This window comes from Tamandua tetradactyla, chromosome X (assembly GCF_023851605.1).
Source record: "Tamandua tetradactyla isolate mTamTet1 chromosome X, mTamTet1.pri, whole genome shotgun sequence".
Lineage (NCBI taxonomy): Eukaryota > Metazoa > Chordata > Mammalia > Pilosa > Myrmecophagidae > Tamandua > Tamandua tetradactyla.
Genome location: NC_135353.1, coordinates 132,697,746 through 132,721,153, shown reverse-complemented (window position 1 = coordinate 132,721,153; position 23,408 = coordinate 132,697,746). Strand labels below are relative to the sequence as shown.

At 51.2% G+C, this 23,408-nt stretch overlaps 1 protein-coding gene across 11 annotated transcripts in view; it reads right to left on the bottom strand.

Annotated features, from left to right (window-relative positions):
• BCOR (BCL6 corepressor) overlaps window positions 1–23,408 on the bottom strand; it is a 112,616-nt gene that overhangs the window by 4,327 nt on the left and 84,881 nt on the right. For 6 of the 11 annotated variants that reach the window (XM_077145833.1, XM_077145831.1, XM_077145834.1 and 3 more), the window contains exons 2-11: window positions 21,458–21,583; window positions 20,052–20,130; window positions 16,214–19,057; window positions 15,460–15,513; window positions 14,794–14,980; window positions 7,973–8,209; window positions 7,197–7,541; window positions 6,170–6,489; window positions 5,546–5,800; window positions 625–791 (exon numbers count right to left, since the gene is read on the bottom strand). In XM_077145833.1, coding sequence (XP_077001948.1) covers window positions 625–791; window positions 5,546–5,800; window positions 6,170–6,489; window positions 7,197–7,541; window positions 7,973–8,209; window positions 14,794–14,980; window positions 15,460–15,513; window positions 16,214–19,057; window positions 20,052–20,130; window positions 21,458–21,543 — 4,574 coding nt within the window. In that variant the 5' untranslated portion in view covers window positions 21,544–21,583. The remainder of the gene's footprint in view (window positions 1–624; window positions 792–5,545; window positions 5,801–6,169; window positions 6,490–7,196; window positions 7,542–7,972; window positions 8,210–14,793; window positions 14,981–15,459; window positions 15,514–16,213; window positions 19,058–20,051; window positions 20,131–21,457; window positions 21,584–23,408) is intronic. The other 5 variants (XM_077145836.1, XM_077145838.1, XM_077145840.1 and 2 more) reach the window with 5 other exon arrangements.

Below are 23,408 nucleotides of genomic sequence, written 5' to 3'. Positions count from 1 at the left end.
GACAAGGGGTTCTAAAATCAAAGGGCTCCTGAAAGGCTAGGCCTCAGGTGGGAATAGACAAGGCCCCAGGGAACAGGAAGCCCTTCAGCTTCTTCTTTTGGGCTACAACACTAAGTTACTGCTTGTTCAGAGGGGGGGAAAAGGGTACTGAAGTGGCCACTAAATCTCCCTTTTGTCCCCAACTCAAGCTATACGCTCTTTTTTCCTTAGTTTTGAGTATAAGGCTTGCTCACTGACCGTTTAGAAAGAAAAACTTCCAAGATCAAGAAGTAGAGTGGAAAAGGTCAAGGTTCTGAACCAATCCTACCAGGTAATTCTAGTAACTCTGTTTTTATTTTGTTTTTTATTCTAAAGAGAAGCGATGGCCAGGAGAGACCACAAATGCTGCACAGTAGTAGTTGGGGATGCGAGGAAGAAGAAAATAAGGCTGGAAAGCTCAGGACGCGGCATCAACTTTCAAAGTTGTAGCCAACTGCCTGGAAAGGTCCGTCATAATTCAACTCTAGAGGATTCTGCTAGCAACATGTGTCACTCCTGATCTTGCCTCCTCCTTGCAAAACCCCATACAAGCACACCACTCGTGGCCCTAGTGGGGCCAGGCTCAGGGCAAGGCCCACCACTGACCTGGTTCCGTCCTGCGCGCTGCAGTTGACGTCAGCGCCATACTCGAGGAGGTGCCGCACGATATTGAGCCAGCCCCTTGCACAAGCTTCATGAAGGGCACAGTAACCTGCGTTGTCTCGGTGATTCACGTCACAAATCTTGTTCTCCAGGCAGTACAAGACCACTTCCTGTGGAGAGGGGAACAGAGTGCAGCGTCAGGAGCACCTCCAAGTGAACCTCGGATGGGCGACTGTTCTGCCATGGGGGAGCAGGTGTCAGCTGGGGCCTTGCAGGCAGGTGACCCGAGTTTGAAGCTGGGCTCTGCTGCCTTCCCAGCTGTCTGGCCCTGGGCAAGTTACCCTTCAGCTTCTCTAAGCCTCCATTTCCTCGGAGGCTCGGAGAAAGAGAATAACAGAGCTCACGGAGGGATGTGGAGAAGATGCAATCAGATAATCCTACGAAAGCCCTGAGCCCAGCGCCTGGCACAGTGATTGCACACAGATCCCAGCAGCAGCTACCTTTGATGATGTATTAATAAGCGCAAGGACTTTCTGACTCAGTTCATTCAATAGGTGGGAGCGGATGGCAACACGAGTTCAGATGAAGATACGGGTGACTGATTCATAATGTGAGATTAGATGAGCTGGAGAAGGTTCCTCCACTTAGAGAGAGGCCCGGGAGGTTATATGTGTTCTCGGGCTCCTTCTAGAAAGGCCAGGGATCCGAGCCGGGGAAGCCAGGCTCGTGGCTTTCTATTATAAGTGACACTAAAGAGATGGTGTCTCTCTGTAGGTACCATGGAGCTCAACGAGAAATGACAAGAAAAAATGCTTTGTATTTGTCCCGTCCCCTATTCTGCACCTCCCTCTCCACCCTGCTCTGGGCTGAATCAATACATGCGAATATTTTCTTATTGATTTAAGTTATGACAGGAATCTGATCTACCACAAACTGCAATCTAGGTAGTTCAAGAGCTTAAGGAAACACATGTCCCTTTGCCCCCTTTTGGTGTCAACAGTTTGCATTACAATTACTTTTATTAATCTTAATTCTTTAGTGCGTTAAAATATTGATTTGAACTGCTCCCAGTAAGCAAAGCAGTAATTTATTCTGTGCTTAATTACCTTGATTAAGAAAGTTTTCAAATACACAGAGCAGGATTTCTTTCCTATGAGCCCTGCCCAGCAGAGCTGGTCGGGTTTGAGAACTGGGGTTAGGGTGAGAGCAGGTGGCCCATCACAAGGTTGGCTTTACTAAATAAGGGGTTTGGTGGGGTGACAGGGAGCCTCCGTTCATGACAACTCTTAAAGAACTCAAATGCTAAACCAAAAACAGGGTTTGTTCCAGCCCACCCATAAACTGGAGGTGAGTTGTAAAAAAAAAAAACAGTATATGCTCTTTTCCTGGGACATATTAATCAAAGACAACCGCTTCATCAGGCGCTAACTAGAATGTTCCATATGCTTGCCCGGAGAACCTCATGCTGCATTCTTGTGGCTTCAGGTCACCACAGCAGCTCCCTTCCCAGAATAAGGGGAGGAAGAGAGAAGAAGGCAAGCCAGAAGATACATTTCTTCGTTCAGATCCTAACCTGCCGACCCACAATCCTCTGGGCTCCCAAGCCACCTGCCCTGTGCGCTGGTATCCAGGATACGGCATGAAGCCTCTGCTCTTTCAGCAGGCCCTCGCTAGCCAGACTCGAGTGGACGGCTGCAAGCTAATGAGTTGTGTGCCCCAGCCAGGGAGAGGCCCTGGCACGTGACTGTGGGATCAAGTCTGAGCGCCGGGGACTGCTGGGCACAGATCAATGTGCTTGGATGCCCACAGCCGAGCTGGGGTCCTAGCAACCCAGGCTTTACAGGTTCAGACAATTAGGGCCTTCACCGGGAAACAGTCGCAGCTACTAGGGCCAATGGAGGGAGGTTAGGTGTGAAAGGACGTCAAGTGCGATGGGTTCCATTAACTCTTTTCCTGGAAGGTGGCAAGAAAAGGCAGCGGCAGTCGGATAACCAGGTCAGCCTCTGTGTCACGGGCTGTCCCAACTCAACTGGTGTTGATAGAACTATTTACTTAGCACTTCCCCAATTTCCTCAAGTCTTTTGCTGTAACATAGCAACCTATGAGGTACCAGGAAGGGAAGGTAGTATTGGTCTCATCTACACTTGGGGAAATCGAGGTTCAGAGAGGTTAAACTTCAAGTTTAAATGAACAGGAAGTGCTGGACCTTTAACTCAGGTCTCTTAGAAGACTCAAAAGACTCTACCAGTGGCCTCAGCTACAGAAAATCAATCCAGCCTTGATGAGTATCCCCAAGACCTCCTCCTGGGGTCGAGTGAACTAACTTCACCCTCCTATTTGAGATGGTTGCAGCCTCTGAAGAGATGCCAACCACTATCACCCACTGAGCAGGCTAAGAGGCTGGGACAATTCTGTCCATCCAATACATTTTCCAGTGTGTTTTCTACACTGGAAATAGGAGTGCTTAGAGGGCAGCCCGTCCATTCCCAAACAAAACCCAACTGTTCTTTGCCGGGTGACACTATGAAGTGGCTATAAGTCGGATGCCATTAACTGCAAAATGTAACCATAAAGGCCAGAACCCAGACGTTGTTAATTAATTAAATGCCTCATTAACTTTTTAAAAAACACGATTTATTCAATTCAGAGAAAGTTTAACCATCACCACTAAAAGCACAGGCGTGTGGTTGCAGCATGTTCGCGTTTTAGACTGAGAAACAGCTTTTTTTACAGGGAGGTTAAGGTGAGGGTCTCTGGCCATTCAGGTGGTCTATGGAATACAGAACTGAATGAAGATGGAGGGAATTTTAGATCTCAAGACAGAGATGAACACAACACAAAGCTCGGCCAAGCTTTTTTACTGCATGTGGTGTCTGCAGCTAAGCAGCAGACAGGAATGGTAGAGACCAGCTCCAGGAAAACCCTACTGAAGCTGGGCATTCAATCTATCCCCTAACCAGGGTAAGCCAATTGTCCTTCAACTTTAAAAAGCTTGAGCTGCCACATCTCATGATCCAGTCCATCACCTCAACCTTTTAGAAGTTATGCCGGAAGAAATCCCCTAATGTTTTGCATTCCAAGTGGGACGCATTCCTCTAGTAGTTTAAAAAGTCAGATATCAGACTCCACTGCCTTGTGAGATCGACATATTGGAACATCCCTCTGTAGAAACAAACCCAGTTATCCTTACACAAACATTCAGAGCCTCCTGTGGCCAACCAAGGGCCTGGCAGAATGGATGAGGGTCTGGTTCGAGTCGCTCCTGGGTCCCGGCCTCGGGCCCACTGACTTGACGAAAATGACAGAAATAGATAGCTGTTCCTGAGAGGATCAAAAAGGGTCTTGAGAAGGTTCCAAAGAGGGGGTGGGACTGGGGGAAATGATGCCAATGGCAAAGGCCAGGGCCTTCGGTGAGCCCTACCCCACCCCAGCTGCCCTCTCGCATCACTGGTGCTTGCTGAAAGCATCTGTCTATTTTCTGCACCATGGTCAGGACTGAGTGGCTTTCTGAGCCTGAAGGGGAAGCTTTGGCACCCAGGGTCTACTTCAAAGCTAGCCCTAGGTGCTGCTGCTCTCGGCTCACAGAAAACCTACTAGTCGCCACTTGGATTCCATTCCCAAGTAACTGAGATAACTGTACCAAATCCCCCCAGAGAGTTCTCTTGAAGCTAATACAAAGATTCTCCAAACAAGAACACATGTTGACACAAAGGCCCAGAGGATTGACCACCAAAGATACCCATAAATGAGGAGAACGCTAGTGCACAGAGGACAGGAGCTCGATGAGTTCACCTTCCTACCAGCACGACATTCCTCAAGGATGGACTCTGGGTCAAGGGGCAGCCGGCTGCTGGGCCGTCATAACAGAGAAAGGCTCATCGAGGCACAGTGGGCAGTGGCACAGAGCTGGCCGAGGTGTGGGAGCAAGGGCTCTGGCCCCTCCCTCCACATTGCAAGCCGTGGGTGATTTTCACCATTCAACTCCCAAAGGGCTGGCGTCAGCATTAAAAAAACAAACAAAACAAAAAGCAAAAAAGCCTTTGCCCGGTGGGCTATTGCATCACAATTTCAACTGAAGAGCGTGTGGTGGGGGAGACACACAAGAGGTGAAGGGAGTAACGTATCTGAAAGAGGCTTTAAGCTGTAAAAAAGGTCAATTCCGACCTGAATTCAGAATGCCAAACTGAATCCTGGTTCCCCTGTTTACTAGCTGTGCAAGCATGGGCAAAAGTCATCTAACCCCCCCTGGGGCTTAGTTTCCCCATCTGAAATCAAGGATACTACAAGTCACGAGCACATGACATTGATGAAAGGGTTAAATGAGTGAATACGGCCCATATGGACTCAATATAAGCAAACTGCTATCATCGGCCATGCCAGGGGTGGGGGTGGGGTGCAGATCATGGGGGAGCCAGTGGTGAATTTGGGGCAAAGCCCCAGAGGCTCCTTCACCCCTCCCCCCCACTCCTCAGCCCAGTAAAAGCGCTCCCATCCCCTTCCTGTACAGGGCTCCCCCACCCCTTGCTGGAACAGCGCAGGCAACAACCCGAAATAGAGGCGAGAAACTTCTCTCGCTCTTGCTAATCAGAATCCAGAAAGGCTCATTGAAATTCCCCCCAGTCGCCAAGCTCTGGGTTGTGTCAGATTTTCTATCAGAGATAAAGTGAGCAGGACCAGAGGATGCCGGAGCAGCCTACCTGCCTGAACATGAGCGAACATCAGAGAAGCCTTTCTTTTCACACCGCGATTGAACAAGCCACCAAAGAGACCGCCGCCAGAGTGGGGCGAGCACAAACATCCTGCTGGAAAACCCAGCCCAGCCTGAGCCGCCCCCTCTCTCCCACCCCACCCCCGCACTGACACCACGTCAACGACCACCCCCACCGTCCCCCCCCCCCCACATTCACCCTGCAGGGAGACTCACCTCGTAGCCAAGCCGGGCTGCCCGCTGCAGGAGTGTCTCACCGGCGTTCTTATTGACGATCAGTCTCCGGGCTTCTGGGGGCATGGGGCGTGACTGGGTGGTCTCTTGAGGGGAGGCTGCGCGTGGCAGCTGCGAGGACTGGGAGGCTGGTAGCAATTGCTGCAGGCGGTCGAAGGGCTTCTGGTCTGCCTTGGCTGGTGATAAGTCATAGTCCGAACTCGGCTCGGGTCGCTTCCGGAATCTCCGGACGGTTACCTAGCATTAAAAAAAAACAACACAAAACACCCAGGCGGGCGGACACAGTTGAAGCAGGCTGGTTTTCAAACACCAGCCTCTGTCCCTCCTACCCTTCTTCAGGTTACAAACCTGAATGGAAGAAAGCACTTTTTCCTTCCTGTCTTTTTTTTTTTTTTTTCTTTTACTGGGGGTGGGGGTAGGGAATGGGGGGGCAGTTGGGGATGCCTAGGGAGGGGTTTTTTTTTGCTGCTACTAGTTTGAAACTTCACCTCCGCCTGGGACACACGTCCCTCTGGGTTGGATCATGGGAGTAATGTTTGGGGAAGGAGTTCAGGCAAAGGACAGGAGGGGAGGGGCTGCGAGAGAGGAGCCGGCTTGCAGGAGTACCTTGCCATCGGCATTCTCCACATAGTAGTCCCCGGTCAGGGACAGCCCTGTCCTCGACTCATGGCAGTGCTTGGTCTTGCACAGTCGTTTCCCCGATGGCTTCTCACTGCTGTCGGTATATTTCTGCAGCAGGGAGGCGGGCTGGCGTTCCCCATCTTCATCTGCGCACAGCACATCTGTCTTCTGGCTTTCTTTAATTTTCTGCTGTTTGGCAGGCAGCCTTGAGGCTGGCGTGCAGCTCGGCTGAGTCTGCTTTTTGCCGTTTGCATTGGTGGATGAAAGACCCTTCATGGACGGAGAACCTGAGAACACAGGCAAACCTAAATACGGAGGGGTGGGGGTGGCGGGCAGGAGAGAGAGAAGAAAGGCAGGCGTTACTGGGTTGTAAGGGGGGGGGGGAGTGCAGAAAAAAAAGCCCATTGTCAAAACTGATCACCGAAGCGGCTTCAGGTTTTTAAAAGAGCACCCAATTACGTGTTCCAATTGTTCCTATTTTCATTACCCCACATTCAAGTGGCAAATAGGTTCATCGGAAAACACTAAGTGGCAAGTTTCTCGAAAGAGCCCAGAGGAGAGGGCAAAAGCCAGCTCTTCCGGCTCTCCCACACGCGCCACCTTGCCCCTGCAGCACCCCCCGCCCACTGGGCCTGGGTGCAGGACCTTGCCAAGGCAGGCCAGTCTTAGTTGCTCAGGAGAACCTAGGGACAGGAGGCAGGCCGGAGCTGGAAGGAGGGCACTGCCAAGTGCCCTGAGTCCTCCTGAACTTCCCTTCCGGCCCAGCCACAGACTGGGTGAGGGGCAGCCTGGGTATTCAAACTTCCCCATCTCTGCTGTGCCCCCTCCACTGTACGTTCAAATCAAAGGGGTTCAGAAGAAGTGGGGAGAGGACAGGGAAGCCCTCTTCTCCTGGCCTGCCTGCCATTCTACTCAAGAGTCAACTTCTGTGGCACTAAAAGTCCTGTCACTGCCCATTCCCCCCGGGCCTCAGGCAGCCAGTGCAGGGGGGCCGGGGGTGGCTTCTGCGTACCTTGTTCATTCTCGTTGGATTTGAGGGACTCCTCTGACCAGCATCTATTGCCTTTGGCCTCTGCCCTTTTTCTGCTGGGTTTCTCTTCGGTGATGTTATGCCCCTGGGCAGTGACCTCAGGCAGAGCTGCCTGGGTCACTTCCTTCCTGCTTTGCCGTCCGGGTTTGCTCTCTGCAGCTGACACCTGCTGTTCCCACCGTTCTCTAAGGTGCAGCAAGTGGCGTTGCTTTTTAGGATGGAGCCCTGTTAATTCAATGCACACCTTCAGGTTGGTCAGCTCATTACAATGTGGGTCTTCTAAGTGGTTAGAGGAACTGTTTGTCATTTCCCTCTCAGGCCAGTCATCTAATGGAGAAATAACTACGAATTAATCAAAAAGCCCCCTCAGGGGAACAAAAACTGTCAGTACGCATCACTAATGGGGAGGGAGGGAGGAGGGGGGGCAGGGGTGCTGCCTCTACTTGAGCCTGTCACCCAGTCTGGGGAGGTGGGCCTGTCTTAGGCCAACTTTGGGCTTGAGCTCCTGCATCTGGCTTTGGTTGGGGGGGGTGGGGGCGGGAGGTGTAGCCCTTCTCCCTGGGACTCCAGGGTGGGAATCCTGGGGCCAACTCCCTGCCCTGTGACTTCCCCTCACGCCTCACGCCCCGCACCCCACACCTACATGTCCGTCCGCCTTTGGCCGCATGCACAGGCCCCCACCCCCGCCCCGTGCCCCACCCCAGGCAGGCAGGCAAGCAGGCAAGCAAGCAGGCAGGCTAAAGCCGCCCAAAGCTCACCTTTCGAGATCCGTCTTCGCTTGGCCTTCAGCAGAGGGTCCTCTGGCAGCTCTTCCACGGGGGTCTCTGTTTGGCTGCTGTCCCCTGAGACTTTGCGTTTTCGGTCCAGTCGGAGGGTGGGGCTGTGGGGTGGGTCTGTGACCGCCTGCTCAGCGGGCTGCTCGCTCAGAGGCTGCCTGTCCATAAAGTCCTCTGGAGCTTCAAAGGGATCATGTTTGTTTCCAGAGCTATACTCGCCTGAGGAGAAGGAAAGAGATAATACATAATGAAGACCCAAAAGGTCACCATCACAGGCCAGGACCTGGAGTGTGGAGGTGGGGGGTGGGGGTGGGGGCACCTCTATGCCCGAAGTAACCTGCTATTAACATACACTACCCTTCTCTGGCGAGTGGGGCCCTCACACATTTGAAGCCTAAAGCTCTCAGAAATAGAACTCTTCAAAGCAAGGGCACCCTGGAGACAATCCGGAAGTGAGGCAGGAAGTGGGGCTGTATGCCACGCACACAGATTTTCCTTTTTCTAGTTAAGGGCAAGTGAGAACGGAGGAGGGAGATGAAAGATCAACATGAGCCTTTTAAAGCACACCTAGCCCCATCTCTGGGCGGGAAGATCCAACTGAGCCAGGGCTGCCCTAAATCTTGCTATTGGGATATTTGTTCAGGTCATTAATTTGACATAAGCAGAAAGCTGATGTCATAAAGAGACCAAATATCCCCCAAATAGTCACTTGGTTCAACAGGGGAAGGGGGTGAAGAAAAAGGGGATACGAAACAAAAGAACGTTGAAATAAGCCCAATTCCTTGAAAAGCAAGAGTCACTGGTCTCTCTTGGAGGGAGCTAGGCCTCCACGGTCTGTAAGACAGGCAAAGGGAGGAAGAGAACCTGGGCAGACCCATAATGCTGGGAAGAGAGGTCCAGAATAGCCAAAAGAAAGGCTGGTTCCTAGCACATGCAAGAGTTTCACAGGCAATGGCAAAGAACTTCATCTGATGATTGCGCTTCCCCCTTTCTCACACCTGTGGAGGGAGAGCCATCAGTGAAACCACGGAAGTGCCTCCAATTCCTGTCCAAGCAAGGGGGAAGCCCCTCCCTGTCCAGAAGAGGAAGATCCAAGCACCTCAGTGACACCATGCACAACTCCGGGGACATTTGTCACCCCACCCAGACACTCCCCCTTACTCATTCCTTCAGACATAGAATCTAAAGGAAATCCAAAGATAAGACTCTATCCCTCCATTGCCAGGTGTTACCTCTTCCATGCTAGGCCAGCACTCACTATTCTGTGTCCTGTAACAGTACCTGTGTCATTTCTGCACCCCAGCTCAAGCTGTAAGGCATCCTAGCTCCACACTGCTTCTTACTTTTGCTCCAGCCTAAGAAATAACTCATTGACTGCTGTGCTGGTTGGGTTTTCCCTAATACACGATAAGATATAAACGATAGTTATGGAACCTCTGGTATTCACCCCTGTGGCCTAAAATGTCCTGCACATCCACCCCCAGAGGGGTAGGAGTTTAGGGTTTGGGTAGCACCAAGTTAAGCTACATAGGCCATTTCCCAGATCAGGTAATAAACATACATCTCCTGTACTGATAATATCCCCCCCCTCCTTCCCCATGTCTTCTTGCATGATCACTCCCGTTTCCGGCCACCTCTGCTCATCCACTGAGGAGCTGTAGTGGGGTGGGGATTCCCAGCATTCAGTTCACTCAGTTCTGATGGTGAGCTGCACCCTGGGCCTTGGCTCACCTCTTCCTGTCCACAGGTACCCTAAAGTGGGAGGTGGGGCAGAATCTACCCTTGGAAATGAATGGTCAAGTTTCCCCAAGCAATCTTCCTTCCACTCATGTTGTCCATAGGAACAGCTACAAAGATCACCGCTCAGCAGCTGGAACCCCCTTCCAGAGAATGTCACTCTCCAGCCTCTCTGAGCTACACCTGGCACTTGGCAGGCATCCAAGAACTTAGCCAACACAGGTCCTTCATCAGGGCAGTGTCCTGACACAAAACTCAGCAAAAACAGGAAACATACAAGACACCCCATGCCTCCCCCCCACACACACCATTTAGGCTTCTGGACTGCAGATACTGACGACTGGACTAAGCCGTGGCCCTTGGAAGTGAAGGCGGGCTGAGGGCGCTCATTTCATCTGCTCAGTGACCTTCCCCGGAACCGCTGTGGCAGTAACCGAGCTGCTTTACAACTTGGCCCCCTCCAGCTGTCAAGTGGGGACATTATTTAACTGCATACCATCTCCCAGGGGCGGCCTTTATAAAAACAGGTGAAGGCATAGCCAAATAGAGAGGCTGCAAATTGACTTTAACAAAAGGATGCTAAGACTCTCAAACTGGTTTGCTTTTTGTCCCTAGATTGATAAAAATTTAAGGTGCGAATCCCCCCCCCAATGATATAATTTCATTTCCTGGTCCAATCTGTCTTACCCAAAAGTCCCAGAAGAAGCACTGGGGACATAGTGAGATGACCATGTTGGGCAATTTGAAAACTCATTTGAAAATGGGTGCTTTTACTCCTTGGGAGAAAACATGGTGTCCAGCCAGGTGGTTCGAAAACAGGGTGAACTGGTGGCACCCAAGGCCATGCAGCAGCACGAAGGAATCAGGAACTGCCCTGCTGGCTGCCTTCCTTTCCACATCAGAGACCCTTTCCTGATCACATTAAAAATCGCTAAACCCCCAAGTGCTTGAGGTTCAACTTCCAGGTTTCATACAGTTGCCTGGATCTCTAACGCTCTAGATCCTGTCTAAAGAGGCATCTTTCCCAGGCAGAAGGTTTTCCGCTTGGGTGTGGAATCCACCCTCACTGCCAACGTCCTTCCTGACAGTGAAATACTTTCAAAGCTCATCACTACTCCCCACTTCCCTGACCCCAGGACCTTTTGCCCCGAACTGCCGAACTGAACTGCCGAACTGCCGGCATCTTCTATTCATTGAAAACCACCTCGAAAGCTTGTTGTCACGTACTTCACAGGCATCATTAGCAAGCACTGACACTGACCAACTGGGGGAGGGTCATCTCTCCCTGTCCTACAGGTTACTGCTCACTTATTGAACAAGTGCACCCCCTAAAAAAACAGGCCCTTTCTTTTGGGTTTCCTAGTCTCTTACAGCTCTTGGCAAAAGCATGGTGTGGATGGAGGGCGGGAGGTGCACCCCTTTCCACACTGATGGGGTGGCCCCTCTGACTCCCCATCGCTGCCTATTTAGCCGGCGATTGTACTCCAGGGCTGGTGGCTTTAGGGACAGGTAGTCATCCTTTGCAGTGGCTGGCACAAAGGGGGAGAGGGGTAAAGAACACCCTTGAGTGTGAGACCTGAACTATTCTCAGGAGCCCTGACTGCTAAATTCAGCGCTCAATGAAGTCACACCCACCCATACTCTTAGCTTAGCTGCCTGCTTCTCTGTTTCCCCAAGAGGCTCATTTCCTAAACTCACTCAGTCTGCCCCCCTCCCTCAACCTCCCAAGCCACAGCCAGAGATTCTGAATCCTGTAAGGATGTTACTGGCCCTAAGATGGGTCTGTTAATCCCCAAGAGGGCCAAACCTGATACAAGGCCACCAGCATGGGTAGGGGGTGGGGGTAGGGGTGGGAGAGAAAGCGTGGGGGGAGGGGGGGAGGCCCCGGGGCCTTTCTGTACCCCTCAAGTCAGATCTCTTCCAACGACCGAGGCCCTTTCAACCACAAACTGCAGGATCACCCTCGAAGGCCAGGCAGGAAAAGGGGCAAAGGAGACGAGGTCCTAACCATTAGGTTCTACCATGGCTGCTACTCTGGTGGCAGGTCTATGAGCAGGAAGCCATATGTGCCCTTGGTCACACGATCCAGGCAGATGTGAGTGGAGCTGGGTGGTTCATGTTTTAACACTTGCTCCCCTGCAGCACAATCCTATGACTCACAGTACATGCATCCCATAGTTTACACCCTGGTTGTGCCACAGCAGTACCTCATAGTGAGTATTGCCATGGTAACTGTTACGAGTCGCTGCAGCAACAAAGCAACCTCACCACTGTGGTGACCAGGACCGGTGAGCCTTAAACAAGATGGGAGAGAGTAATGGGACATTTGAGGGCTGCCCTCAACCCCAAGCCCAATTTAAACTCTCTTTGCTGTGGATGACAAAATCGCCTCCAGCTGAAGCTGACCTTTTGGAGACCGTCCACCATGGAGGAAGTGATGGGAATCCCTCTGAGGTTCCGATGCAAAGTTGTTTGCAAAACACAGGTGGCTCCCCAAGATGGGAAGTTTCTGGAGCTAAGAAGTGACGGGAAACCCTCATATTCAGGCTTCCTACAGCTCCCCTTGCGGCAGGGCCACAAGCAGGTTCTAGATCCACCCCAATCAAGTGGCTACAAGGGAAGCAATCCTGGCACCTTTTGGAAGGCAGAGGCCAATGCTTCTTTGTCTTTCCCCCATCTTCAAAGGGCCCCTCAGAGTGCCAGGTGACAAGTGTACTCATGAACTTTCAAGCTGGAGGAGCCCCGCCCCCCCCAACTCATTTGTTGAACTTCTAAGATTAAAGTTGAATTAAGCCAGTGGACTCTCTTGGGGAGTAAATAAATGAAAATCCTGACCCTTGTTTTCAAGTGGGTTCACTTTTCATAAGCCCCCCCCCCCCAGCCCTGCAACATGACACACACCCCTGGTAGCAGAGGCCTTGCCATAAGCACTCCTCCATCTCAGGCACTTGTGAAAAAGAAGACTAGAAGCTACTGGTACCTCCCGGGGTGAGCAATGTGATGGACAAGAGAGGCCAGTTCATTTGCAGCTGAGTGGACCCAGCACCTGCTGTCCAACCCCTCCCCCTTGCCAAGGCGCTGGCCCTGTATGAGAAGGTGGCAGTGGCAGCAGCAAGGATGCTGTTTGAGGGCTTCCTTGGTTACTCCTCTTTATTGAATACAACCTACAAGTCCCTGAAGAGTCTAGGGATGGTGACCTGTGACCTCCTTCTTCTTTGCCAATCCTGAAATATCTGAAAGCAGCCCTCTATGCCCCAAGCCAGCTGCACCTTCCTCAGCCCTTCCTCTGTTCTTTCTGCCATACCTTGTTGCACAAGTGCTCAGTGCCAATTGGTCAGAAGCTTGGAGGGGTGTGGCGGAGGGGAGAATGGGCCCCTGCCTCTCACTCCATGGGCCACAATGAACTCTCCTCCCTAGGTTTGGCAGGAGGAAAAAAAAAAAAGACAGGAAGGACACAGATTTCCCTGGGAAGGAAGGGGCAATGCTGAGCTGTGTCATCACCTCTCAGATCTGAAGGGTGGTAGCTGCTCTGGGTTTGGCCATCTTACTCAAAAACCAAAGTTGGGCAAAATACCTGAGTTGGCCAATTCCCTGCCCTTCTAAGAACTCCAGCTTTCTTGGCCTTCCCCCCGGGGCAAGCAGGGGTTCGCAATTAAGAGCTGGGTCCCCTCTATAGATGTACAGTCTGTCACCTCAGCCCTACCCGGTTGCCACTAACTCCCTCTGAGAAACCTTCCCAAGAGCTGATGTTACAAATATTAGCCATTAGGCTACAATGTTACAACAGCAACTGGCAAGTCTGGCAGAAAGCACCATTAGGGAGGAAGTATGTTCTTTTTCTGCTTTAGTGGCTTGGACCCTCCCTGTCCCCAGAGTTAACCCTCTGAGGTGAAAAGGAGTGATAGGTCCTTTATTTACTTCAGGGACATCAAAAGTCCCTCGCATTTGGGCAAGGTCACCATTTGTGGGTGACAGAAACTTCTCTAGGCTGAACTCTGAACAAACTAGTCCTGGTTTACCTTGCTCAGAACTCTGGCCGATGGCATTTGTTTGACGGTTCCCCAAGGCTCTCCCAGACCACAAAATCTTCAAAGTCCCTCGGGCCCAGATGAACTGATCGGGAATGCCAAACTTGCGACTTTGGCAGCGATGGCACTGAGCTCTCAACTGTGCCCAATGTCCCTGACTGTCATCTTCTCTTTCAGGGGCTCCCCCTTCAACTTAGCCCCAGATGCCCTCAATCACCTTTGTGAGGCTTCGAGCCTCAAACACAGGCACATTCAAGAAATGAGGAAGAGGGCCGGCCCCACTCACTGCCAGCACCTTCTATCAATCTGGGAAGCCCCATAAGCAAATCCTAAAGTCAACCACGGAGGATGACCAGCTGGTGGGATTGAAGAGAGAGTGACTTGAAGGATGCACAAGTTTTCTTTCCCAACTTTGCCCTCTGTCTGGGGGGAAAAGCACCCTCATGCATGCCATGCTCTCTTGAATTCTGTTACCAGCTCCTAATGATGGCAAACAAACCCAAACTGGTGGAATAATTCTGCTCTCGTTCTGGTGCTATAGCCATCCTTTATCCAATCTCCACAAAACCTAGGCCTTTTGGAGGGGGAGAATACAGGTCCTTTGCCTTCTGTATCAGACTGTCACTGTCGGGAAAGCCAGGGCAGTGGCTTTGGCACCTTCGGCTGCTAATTGCAATTCCTCTGCTACAAAACAAAGCTCCCCGGGCCACACTTGCCATTTCTCTGCTACAGTGTGGAACACCCTAGGCTGCGTTTCTAACTATGAGACCAGCCCAGCCCAGTGGTTCTTTAGGAAAGAAGATGTGTCCCAAGCAGCAATCTGTTATAGACGCTTCATTCCTGGATGATATGACATGCAAAAAAGACAATCAGTCCTTCATTTCGCGGATTGCAAGAGAATCCCACTGTTCTGGCAGACACCAACGGGACTTCCGGTCAACGTGAGCACTTCCCTCTCTCCTCCCCCCACTGCGTTAAGAGTAGAACCGCCCTGTCTCATGAATGGAGGTGATTCGCATGCCTCTTGGGTTTACTTACATGTCTCACTGTCATTCTGGTCAGCAATGGTCTCCTCCAGGGCGACCGACTTTGGCTTTTTTTCCTGATTTCCTTTCAACCTTTCCCAGTCAGCTGGGCTGAATTTGCACACCTCGGAGTCTTTGGTTGCAGGGTGGCCACCTTCTCTCTCTTTCATCTCCAACTCTGAGAAGCGCATCATTGCACGCTAGAAAGAGAGTGGAGATGAAAAAAAAAAAAAGATGCCACTTTTCCATAAAAGCTATTTTGTTTGCCTTACCTTAAAGGAAATTATCTTCAAAGAAAAGTTTGCCCAAAACCAACCACAATTTAGGAGATATAACTCAGGTATTTTAAAATTTAACAGATAAAATTGAAGAGTCTCTAAATGTAAGTAGCCACATAATCTTTTCATAAAGTCATATGTGTAGAGAGAAATATGCGGGGTGTATGTATTTCCATACATGCACCATTGCATAGAGACAGACATTCTCTTTTGAAGGTAAAGAAAACGAAACGAAAAACACAATGCAGAGAAAACGAAACAAGAACACAACAGAAGAGAAACAAAATGCACAATGAGTAAAGACGACCATGGCCCACACACTTCCCTTTGTATATTTGGAAATGAAATTTAACTCAAAAGGTTTATGTAAGATTCTAGTAATAAAAATTTGAAGAACTGACCTCACAGTAAGCAGCGGGGAGACATAAAATACTGTCCTCTTGTAATCCTTCCATCTATGTAATTAAAATGGGCACTCAATGGATCATTTAGATAATTTCATCCATTTTTATAAGCATAAACCAATTTTTTTCTTAACATTGCAAAACAATTTGGCTTTATTCATCTTTTAATTAAAAGTAAAAATATCTTAGGATATGCCTATACAACATCTATCATAATTCACTAGCAAGTAAATACACACTCCATGCTTTAAAGCGAGCTATTTTTAATTTAATTTTATTTTATTTTGGTGAAAAAAAAAATCGTACACATCCCACAGACATGTGGTGTGACACCAACGTCACATAAGGCATTTGAAAGCGGCACTTCTAGGTTTATTTGCTATCTTACAGTAAAGGCAGAGAAATCAAAGCAATTGATAGGTAAATATCATGCAGTCTTTTAGGTATATTTCACCAGAATTAAAACTTACGTTATCAGCATTCGAATGGAGTTCTCTTATAATCTACAGAACAACTTAAAAGTATCCAATGCACGTGTACCTCTTAATTGATATCGTTCAACAGTCCCCTCACTGGGCATGTTTCATACATCCGAATTACCAGTTACGCTGAATTAAGTAACTCTGACTGGGGCCCTGCCCTACCGTACTCTCCCTCCCATCTACCCCACTCCCCGATAAACCTCTTAACACATTAAAAAAAAAAAACTGACAACTGGTAAAGGGACTGACATTTGGGTGGGGGGGCTCACCTGTAATGCCCGCTGTTCTCGGCTGAGCTGACTGGAATCTGCGTAGAGTTCGGTAGTGACACACTTGAAGCGGTCGCCAACATAACCGGCCGAGTTGGCGATTCTTTTCGCCAGTTTGGACGGCTTCGGTTTCAGAACTTTGCCATCATTCGATTCGGCATCATCAGATCCGTCTTTGGTATAGGTGGGGGTCATGTCCGCGCCCGATGGGGCACTCCCCACGCAAAACGGTTTGGGGTCCTCTGGGGATTTGCCAAAAGTCACAGCGGGGCTGTCGCTTCCTAGTGATGACTCGAGAAAAGGAGTCGCACCTGGCATCCCTAGGCTCTCTTTGTTGGTACTTACTGGAACATTCTCCTTGCTTAAGCCGAAGACTGGCTGACCGGGAGCCTGCTTGAACGCATACGCCTCGTGGAAGTCGCTGATGCGCCCCAACTCCTCTCTCAGGGCGATGAAATCCCGGTGTTGCTGCAGGCTCGGGTCGGTCGGGGGCTTGGTGGGCTCGATGCCCTGCCCAACGGTCTCGGCCGCAAAGCCAGGTTTGGGCACGCTGGCGTCGGTTTTGGCATCTTGTTCTTCTCGCAGAAGGTCTACATAGACGAGCTTGTCGCTCTTGACAGCGGCTTTCCCAGTAGTCCAGCTGGGGTTGGGCTTCAGGCTCTTGTCGGCGGGGACTTCGGGGTGCAACTTGGCACCGCTGGCTTCGAGCATCTCGGAAAATCGATTCCGCAGGGTTGGGTCCTCGTAACGGGCTCTCTCGTGGGACCGGGACCTCCTCTCTGGTTTCTCCTCTTTAGTGATCTCTAGGGGCGTGTGTGATATCAGCATGGGATGCACCATGCCCAGGCCCAGGGCATCTTGGTAGGTCACAAACTCTGGGCGGCCCGTGGGCAACCCATAGGGCAGCCCAGGCTTTGGGGCAAGGTGCCCAGGAAAGAGGCTGCCATTAGGGAGCAAGACTGGGTGGGGATAGACGGGTCCTTTACCATGTAAGGAGAGAGGACTTATCGCAATGCCCTCAGGGGCTGGGTAAGGGAGGTAACTCCGGGGGTAGGGGATTGGTGGAGACCTGAATGCCTCGTTGGGAGACAGAAATATTGAGCTTGGCGGGAGGCCGTTCTCGCTCGCTTTGAAACCTGGCTCTGGGTTGCTAACCTTGGCGCCTTTGCTGCCAGAGCCGCTGCCGTGCTTGGCAGGGGTGGTCGGGGGCTGGCCCACGTGCTGGATGACGGACGGGGTGGTGTCCACCGAGCTCCTGCTCGTCTTGGTGCCCTCGGTGTTGGCGTTTGGGGCTGGCGAGGCAGAGGCCGGCCGGCCCGCGCTCGACACCGAGCCGGAGATGCTACTGACCACGGCGTCCGTGCCGCCCATGCGGGGGCACGATGAACTCCGCTGCTGCGGAATGGCCCAGTCCAGTGCCTTGTTTTTTAGCTGCATGCTCTTGCCGTTGTTCTCTTCGTTCGGACTTGGCCCCGGCACCACCCAGGACGAGGGAGCTGTGCTAATGATTTCAGATCTATAGATAGCACAGCCATTTCCGGGAGGAGATAACGTCTCTTTCGGAATCTCACTTCCAGAGAGCACTAAGCCGCTTCCAGCCCTGCTGTGAACCAGGACTGTGGGAGCCATCTTTTTCACATGGTCAGCTTTGGAAGCATCCACATCCACCACCTTAGAAGACAAGTCCAGGGGCTTATCGGTGACGTCTTTGGTAACCGCTTGCTTCTCCAACAAAGGCGGCGAGCCACTGTCTTTTCTGTCTTGGACTGCTGTTTTCCGGGCATGCCCGGGGACCGGCTGGGTGCTTTCACTCCCTTCCGAAACCTTGGGGTACTTGCCATTGGAGAGCCGGGCCACGGGGAACTCGTTACTGACCGCCATGTAGGGCTTCGACAGGGTGACCGAGGGAGAGGTGGAGATCCTGGCGTAGTGCTTGTGGAATTCTGAGTAGGTGTCTGCGGTAGGCTGAGTGGGGAGGTGGACACGGGGCGAAGGCCGAGGTGATGGGGGCAGCAGGAGGGCTGCGTCCCCAGGCAGGCCGCTGGCGACTGCCTTGGCAGAGGGTACCCTGGGCTGTTTACTGTTCTGGATGTGGGGATAGGCGTGGGAGTCAACAGGATTTCCGGGACTGACCCCCATTTTCCATGGGAGGCTTTTGTCCGGGCAGTGGACTAGAGGGGGGATGGCCGGGGAAGCCGAAGGCGTCGAGAGCCTCATGGGTGAAGCCAAGGACGATGGGATGTGGGGGCTCACATAGTGAGGAGGCGGCAGGTAGAGAAAGCGCTCCCCATTGGTGCACACAGGAGAATACAGCGGCTGGGCTAAGCTGTAGGACTGCTGAGGTAGTAACGCCTTGTACATGTTCAGTGAATACTTATTTGGCGAGTCAAGGAAAGGGTAGATGGCTGGCGTGGCGCCCTCCATGTAAGGGTTGACCCAGGGCAGCCGCAGATAACTAGCACCGTTGATGTTGAGTGGGCTCTGTTTATCACCCGCTGGCCTCTCCAAGCCCAATGCTTCTGCTGTGGGCACAGCACTTTTTTGTATTCCGGGTGGAGTTTTGTATATAGCACTGAAGCCATTCGGGGGCTTTCCAGAGACAGCTGAAGCTTCCACCGTCTCGGGGGTATTGGGTTTGAACTGCATCTCTGGGTTTCTCTCCGAAGAAAACCCCAGGCTGCCTAGGGTGCTCGCAGCAGCCTCCCGCCCTTTCTCGGAGCCCAGGCCACACAAGCTGGAGTACACGATGTTCCCGGGAACACGGAGGCCTTCCCGGATCAGGCCACTGCGGTCCATTCCCAATGCGGCCAGGCCATCGATCCGATGGGCTGGGGTGGTGTCAACCTTTGCAGAAAAAGAATAGGCATGTTACTTCGGATGTTTCTTCAGGTCAGTAACATCCATTCATAAGAGAAACCACCAACGTGTGCAGTACAGCATGAGCCTTAGAATCTGGGCAGAAAGGCTCCAGGGTTAAATAAAGGCCACCCTGGGCCCGTTTTCTCCTCTTATACCCCGAACTCTTTCTCAGGGCACCTTGCTGCCTGCTTTCTTTCTCACCTCTGTCTAACCAGTTAAAAGCATCTAGAACGTTGATCCTTCAGACGTGTGGCCTGTACATTACTTAGGTCTAGTAACTCTGGAAATTTCACCTTCTCAGCACAAATTTTTTGCTGCAGCCTAGAGGACAGCAATTCCAATACACCGGGCACAACACTCATGGGGGCACAGCACTCATACTAACCCTCCCGGGCCTGTTAGCGGTGGGGTGGGGTAGGGACGGGGGGCAGTGTTCCCTTCCTTTCTCCTGGACTAAGGAAGGCACTTATGTAACGCAATCTTCGATGGGACAACGGGAACCAAGGGTTTGAGCTGTCTCATTTCTAAATCAATAAATAGGTCATGGGTCAAACTGTGGCTGCGTCCTTTTGACTTCCTCTCCCTGAAGACAGTCCTGGCTTTCACATATTACTGGAAAGGCAAACCTTAAGGGTCTGGATGGAGGCTGGAAACGTGATCCAGCAGGAAGCACCAATGTGTCTCATAGCTTATTAAAAAGTAAGAGTAGCACATGCACCACCAGTCAATAGGGCACACATGGTGGCTATATCTGGTGTGATAGACTCAGCGCGAAAAGTTAACACACCACCCAGAAGACCTTGGGGAGAGCCCTGGTCCCACAGCAGAGCCTTTCTACTCCAGCCTGCCCTGAACCCTGGAAGGGCCCTTTAATGGTATGCAAAATAATGCACAGCTCACTACAGATCACCAATCTGTACAGATTACAGATCACGGATATTCAGCTATCATTGTCAATATGCAACCATTGATCTCTTACCACGTTGTGGTTCAAGGGATTTTCTTCCCTCAGTTCCAGTCTGGCTTTTGAAGCATCACCATCATTTACAGGAATTTTCCTATTGAAAAGAAAACATAAACTTCAAGAAAGCATTCCTCACTCAATCCTCCTTTCATAGATGGCCCTAGGACAGTCGAGTTCTTAAAAACTCCCTTAAAAAGAAAACTGCCCTTAAAAAGATCTTTCTCCACCCCTCCCTGCTGAGGCTATATTGAAAGTGCCTCCAAGTGGGGATTCAACTTGACTGGGGAAAGCTAAAGAAAGGGCAGGCAGTGTGTGAGGACACAAAAATCCCAAATAAGTCCCCAATCCAGGTAGGTCATAAATTAGGCACAACCACTTCTCCTGGGCAATCTTTTTCTTTAGAGAGGTTACTGAAAGCAAACAAGTAAGCCAACCCAAGCTCTGCTGCCTTGGCCAAACCTGACATACTCTACCGGAAGGGCAGACAGCAAGTAGTAAAATAGCCAAAGACCGATGGTAGACCAGAAGGCTGGAGTCTAAAGTTGGCTTCATCATCAACCCCTTCTGCATTATCCATAGGGGCAGGCTTTCCCAACTTTTCCCCAAAGTTATGCACCTTGTTCTACACCACTGGTTTCCATGGTGATGATGATGCCTCATTCAAGTGCTTTTATCAACATGATAGCGGGTGGGGGTGAGGTGGGAGGAGATACACACTAACGTCATACCAATGTCACCTACTCTGGAGGAAGCCACACATCTGTGCCAGGTTGGTACAGCTGCCCTGGGACTTGTTATCAGAGAATATCGATAAAGTAAAGTCCACTGTGCCAACTTCCCAAATCCCAAGGATAAAATCGCTGACATGCAGTTGAGGAAAGTTTCATCATTACCCCAAACAGCAGCTTCAATCATCTAACTGCTTAACAGCCTTTAACCTACACTCCAAAACAACAGAACCACAGAGTGACCAAAAAAAAATCAGGAACCCATGTCCTCACCAAACAGGCAGCAGAGGACAGCGAAAGACCCTGGGCTTTGAGGAAGTTAAGGGTGGCTATCTCTTCCACTTATTACTGAGCAAACTATTTGTTTTAAAAGCCACATTGAATGCCAACCCACCTGGGCCCACACTCCTGACATTTAGAATTGAAGCAGCATATAGATTGGGATTAATTTTCCTTCATAAATATGAAATAATAAATTAAGGACGAAAGTGAACCGAAAGGCCACTTTAGGGGCTAATCTTTTAAAGGGCGGCAATGCTTTTGCTGAACCAGGTTGCCTGTAACAACTGTAAATCAAGGGCCTGCCAGCCAGGTGAGACGCTTTCCCCATCCCCCACCCTTCTCTGGGCCCATTCTGGCTGCGAGGAGGTGAGGGGGGCTTCTAGCTGAGGCTGGGCTTGGGAGAGAGGTCACCTGTCTTCGTTGATGCCACACATGCGAACCCTCTCGCTGTTCACCCAGCTGTGGACGTTCCCATACAGGGGGGTTGCTGAAAGCATGTCGTCTTCTTGGATGGCAGCTTTTCTTCAAGCGGCTAGTCTATCAAAAAAAAAAAAAAAAAAAGAAATAAAAGAAAAATTCCAGGCGGGTGAGTCAAGAGAGTCAAACAGAGAAGAGACAGAAGACCGCTTTCTAGGCAATTCATTCAGAACGGGACTGCGGGCTTGGGAAGGCACACTACTTCTGTTCTACAGATATCCAGGAATGAAGGAACACACTTGACCCAAAAATATAGTTAAGGCGAAATGCAACTTCCCCAGCAGAAAACACTGGGAATGGGGTGGGAGTGGGGTGGGGGGGTTGGGGTGGCGCACAAGCATGCAACCTGATCCAAGTCAAGGCAGGGATTTCTTGGCCTGCTTATCCTCCCTTCTTCCCCTTTCCCAGCCTTTTAAAGAACACGTTTGAAAGTGTGTGGGGCCAGATCAGGGATTCACCCACTGATCCCTCTTGGGGGAGGATTGGCACAGCAGTCAGGTGTGGTGGCCGGTCTGGGACCCTTGTGTGCGTGTAATTTACAGACCATGGGTTAAAAGAGAAAGAACAGTCAGCGGGCTGGAGACCCGCCCCACCCAAGCCCTAGATTAGATTCAGCACCTAACCCGGGTGGCTTTGCCTAAGAGCTGCACAGGGAGGCTGCTGACTAATTCAATGATGCCCGCTCGCTTGGGGACAAGAAATCATTAGCGAGCGCAGAAGTCTTAGCAGCCTGGGTTGATGGGCTCCGAGCCACTGGCACACACGGGGAGCGGACAAAAAGCCACCCATTTCTACCTACTGGCAGAGGAGTAGAGCCAACCTCTTCCCCCACCCCACACCCCGCCCCCTTTCCTTACCTTCGGTGCCCACCACCCCCACCCACATCACATTCTAGTTTGCTGCATGAGTGAAGGGTCAGGACAAGCTGCATTTTATTAACAGGATTATCACGGCGCGTGATTTATCCTCGTGCAGGATTTTAATTGCTCTTTGGAGGTTGAGCCGTTTCTTTTGACTGCGCTTCAGCCCATATCCTGCTGTTAAATGCTGGGTTAATAAGTAGGGGAGCCTTTAATGCTTGGGACCGATGGCCCTCAGCAATTCCCTGCTCACAAACACATCTCAAGTCCCCCCACCCACCCACCCAACCCCTGCCCCCGGCCGGGGTCCCGGCCCTGGCATTTTTACGTGGGCCTCGAACCTGAGCGTGAAAGAATTGGTGTGCAGATCATCAAGGGAACTTTTCTGTCGCCTCCCTCACACACCCACCCACACAGTTTCCGAAAGCCCAAATGTTCCCTAAGTCGACACATTTCCTTTGTTAGCAGGAAAAATATGCAAATGCTTGCTTTTACACTTTAGCACCCGGAGCAGGAGCAGACTGCCAGGTCGGTTGGAGGCCCCCCGGGTACCTCCACCCTGGGACTCCTGCAAGGGTGGGGCCACAGCAGGGGCACCTGGGTGAGCTGAAGCCCAAAGCCAGGATATCCTTCTGCAGGTCTTTGTCCTAACTGGGTCTTTTGTCCCCCGGCATTCCCCCCACCCCCACTGGTCCTCTGACACACAGAACTACGTCTGTTAATCAAGATCCACGCGGGCAGGAACAAGCCCCACACATAGATCACAGCACAACAATGAAGGTTGGTAGGGGGAGGGTCCCCAAAAGGGACAGGACTCTGCAGAGATGTGTCAGGGGGAAGGGGGAATGGCGGGACTCTGAAGAAACCCTTTCTCTAGGTAGAGTTTCTTCAGACAAGGTGTTTTTCTTCAGGCAAGACGTTTCTAATGGGCCAGCCACGGCGACCCAGAAAGACTAAGTTGCATATTGGGGGAGTTTCTGTGGGGGGCTAGTGGGGCTTCTTCTCCCATCATTCAAATATATGAA